Source organism: Aplysia californica, unplaced genomic scaffold (assembly GCF_000002075.1).
Source record: "Aplysia californica isolate F4 #8 unplaced genomic scaffold, AplCal3.0 scaffold00120, whole genome shotgun sequence".
Taxonomy (NCBI): domain Eukaryota; kingdom Metazoa; phylum Mollusca; class Gastropoda; order Aplysiida; family Aplysiidae; genus Aplysia; species Aplysia californica.
This window is the reverse complement of record NW_004797390.1, coordinates 739,660-743,709: the sequence shown is the minus strand read 5'-3', so window position 1 is coordinate 743,709 and position 4,050 is coordinate 739,660. Positions and strand designations below refer to the sequence as shown.

Below are 4,050 nucleotides of genomic sequence, written 5' to 3'. Positions count from 1 at the left end.
CTGTTCATTATTCGATACCTTCAATGCCTATTCATTATTCGATACCTCCAATGCCTGTTCATTATTCGATACCTCCAATGCCTGTTCATTATTCGATACCTCACTTGCGCCGCCAATATTCGATACCTCATTTGCGCGGACAATATTCGATACCTACCTTTCCCTTTCATTATTCGATACCCCCTGCCCCCTTCATTATAGCTAGTTCACTGGGTGTCGTTATTCGATACCTACGTCTATCTGTTATCTCCCGATATCCCCTTGTACCCCTGCCAGGTAATTTTCGATGCCTTGTAATTATTCTATATTTCATTGCCCGTTTATATACCGTCGATACCTTTCTTCCTGTTGTTTTTCGATATCTCCTTGTCATTAATCCTTCATTATTCGATACCTACTTGTAATTACTCGATATATTGCCAGATCATTATTTCATACATTATTTTCTGTCATAACTCGATACCTTTATAAGTTATCAATATAGCTCTTTATTAAATACCCCCTTTCCAACCATTAATCGATACCCGTAAACGATTTGCCTAGTAATTTCGCTATCGTTATTTGATAATCTCTTTGTCTGAATAACCTGTCATTATTCGATTATTCGATATCTCGGTTTGTTATTAATTAAATTATTCCTGTCTTTATTTGTCTTAATATTAATAACTATTCGATATGCAATGAATGCACAAAGATCCAAGATTCGTACTTATTATTTTACATGTATTTAGTATTCCAAGGTGACATCGTTCGATCCATTATTCGCTACGTATAAACGAGTCACAATCTTTGGCTCTCAACTTAATGAACTAATAGAATGCTGCCATAGTTGCGAGCAGAAGACGTGTAGTGAAGTGACAAATGACCGCATGTCGTGTTCACATATATATCTAGTATCTCGATTTCTTTATATAGTCAATGTACTAACAACTATATTATATTATGGTTTTGCTTAGAATATTTTCTATCTGTCATTTTTGTTCATTTGGAAAAATGTGCTTTCTAAGGACTTACTAAGGTTGAAACATTTCCTTATATTTCGACATTCAAAAGTTTTGCTAGATTTATCTTTCACTTATTAAAGCGGCTTCTCTGTTTTTCTGTTTACTGTTGTTTAACAAGACTTTTTAAGGTAATTGTCTCCCTTACTCAGGCCGTTATTTCGGGTTGCTGTTAATACCTACTTCATAAAAGAGGACTCTTCTAGCATTGTACCTTCAAAATCAACTGTGTTTTGTTTCATTTAAGTTTAAAACATTTTAATTGTGAGTTGCTGTTGTGTTGTAAAAAAATATAATTTTTTTAGGCCAAACGATCGGTTAATGAGACCCGTGGAGCGTTGGAGATGAAGGGAAATGACTGAGGAAACAGCTTTTGAGAAAATACTTTACAAAGATTTATGGAACCTGGAGCCTTTATCAAAGTATTCCATTTATTATTGCGTGTGAACTCGCCGTCTCTCCTGCCCAGTCTCCGCTGCTTTCCCTCTCTGTCTTTCTCTCTCTCTCTCTCTCTCTCTCTCTCTCTCTCTCTCTCTCTCTCTCTCTCTCTCTCTCTCTCTCTCTCTCTCTCTCTCTCTCTCTCTCTCTCTCTCTTTCTCTCTCTCTTCCCCCCCCTCTCTCTCTCTCTAATTCCCCCCCCCTCTCTCTCTCTCTCTCTCTCTCTCTCACCACGTGTGTGAGTGTGGGGAGGGGGGGGGGGGGGAAAAAAAAACAGTTTCATTTTTTTATCAAACAATAAACAATAGGGCCTACAATTGAAAAGTGTAAGATTCTGTTGATGACTCTGCTTATGACACAAGAAATTCTGAGAGGACTTTTGATGTATAAGCTGGGTCTATAATACTATTGTTTTGCGATTTTCCCCCCATTTATCTTCTTCTTCTTCTTCTTCTTCTTTTTTTTTTTGGGGGGGGGGGGTTGAACCCATATCGCGGACATAGGTTTTGCTTAATTGGCATAGCATCACTCCTAGAAAACACAGAAAAACCTGGCAGAAATGACTTCTCAACCGGAAATAAACAATGACACAAAACACCCGAGAGTCGACAGGTGACCAGTGCCCACTGACGATTGACGAACGCAGATTGATAGAAGGAGTGAACACTGACGCCAACTGTGGTCTTCACACATTTCTAAATAATTTACTTCCTTCTGCATACGCTGTTTGGTAAAGAGATTCAAAATGAAGAAGAAGGTTAGTTTGTTGGTAAGATAGATAATCAATCGACCACTTCTGATCTAAAAACCTGGTGGTGCTAAAAAATAAAAAATGCAAACTAAAACTAGATTTCTAGATCTAGAAATCTAGATCTAAATTTGTTGATTTGTTTGTTGGTCGAAGTAGTGCTGTGTCACACAGACACAGTGACACAGTGTATCTCTACTAGATTCTAGATCTAGATCTAGTTTACTGCTACTACTAATTCTGGTACTACTTAAGAATGTGGGTGTCAAAATAAAGAAACAAACCATTTACTTCTCGAGGCCTTTACTTTTGAGGTCCCAACTCGGGCAACTTTGGACCTTGGAGGTTGCCGTAGGCTTAAAGGGCTAAAGACCCACACCGATGTCGGGCCCGGCGGTCAGACCTGACATGACGATTTTTGCTGGCTCTGGCGCCACTTTCGCCACCGGCACCCGACGGTCAGACAACATCAGTTGAATAGGGAGGACTTCCATAACGAGCGACCACTATTCACTATATGAGACAGAGCAGAATTGAGGGTTAGGGGTCACGTAGGGGTAGGGTTAGTGTTAGGGGTAGGGGTAAGTTTGGGGTAGGGTTAGGGTTAGGCCTCTTCTTTATTGTGTTTGATGGGGTGGTCGCTCGGCTAAAACAGCACCTGGACATGGATGGCTGGTGCCTTTATAAATAAATCATTGATGGTCAGGTCAGGGGTGGTCGCTCGCTACGGAAGTCCTTCCGTTGAATAGAAGAAAATGGCGTTAGCAGGAGAAAGTTGTTGTTCTTGTTGTGGTTTGGAAAGGGGGGGGGGATAACTCTCGTGATCTCTAGGGGTTACATCGTTTCCCTCTCATTCTATATGTCCCGGACTCGAAACTTGACAGCGACGGAAAATTTTCTCTTTAAAATTTTCTCCTTTTGCCTCCTTTCTCCTGCTCTCATGTACTATTGTCTGCTATTCTTGCGGCGAGCACCGTATAATAACACTCTCAAAACAAAATCCAACAGACTCTGGCGGGAAAGGGGAAAGAATTTATAGAGGCAAGATCTCCCCCCCAAAGAAGGTAACTAAAATATCAATGAAATGGGATGAATTCGTCCCTTCCTCCCTTTGCAAAGGTTCATGTAAATGCATGCTCCGTATAAACACACATTTCGATTAGGGACCTTCCCTAGCACCGTGGGTTTAGGCGGAGACCCTTGTATCATTATCATCAAACCAACACCGGGAAGTCTGCATAGTAACTAAAATGAAAGTAATATATTCTTGATTTTATAGATTGACACTGCTGAGCCTTTGAAGTCATGAAATCATCATATCATATATATAGCAATGCCAATGAAAATTAAAATTTTCACTTTAGCCCTTTTTTATTTGGTACCTAAGAAAGAATTTTCAATTCTAAGAATTATGCTTCTTGAATTTTAAAAATCGGTTTATAAATAAAAAAGTTATGGGGTTGTAAAGGTCGGCAAAATACGGATGACCCACATGTAGGAAAATACTCCTAAAAAGTGGACCACGCAGTAGCAGATTCTGTAAGAAAATCGACGATATCTTGGTAACTAATCGGAATGTTGGAGAGAAACTTGGCTACCCGATGTGTTTTTGGGTGTAGAAATCATTTCTGCAGTCAGATTTACTACCCATTGCGTAGTTATTTTGTTTATAATAATTAAAATTTTGGTGTACATATTACGATTTTGCGAAAAAAGGGGTGTCGGGATGAGTCCATTTTATTTATAGCATCGTATCACAACATGGGATCTTTAAGAATATATGTCGGCAGCATGACTAAATAATTGCAAAGCTTTTTATGATGACTTTAGACCATGCATGCCAACCGTAAAAGATAAGTTAAT

General features: G+C 39.2%; 1 protein-coding gene across 1 annotated transcript in view; it reads left to right on the top strand.

Annotated features, from left to right (window-relative positions):
• The first annotated feature begins 2,014 nt into the window (after positions 1-2,014).
• LOC101862494 (ras-related GTP-binding protein A) overlaps positions 2,015-4,050 on the top strand; it is a 9,240-nt gene continuing 7,204 nt past the window's right edge. Inside the window, exon 1 of the mRNA XM_005096052.3 lies at positions 2,015-2,196. Coding sequence (XP_005096109.1) covers positions 2,185-2,196 — 12 coding nt within the window. The 5' untranslated portion in view covers positions 2,015-2,184. The remainder of the gene's footprint in view (positions 2,197-4,050) is intronic.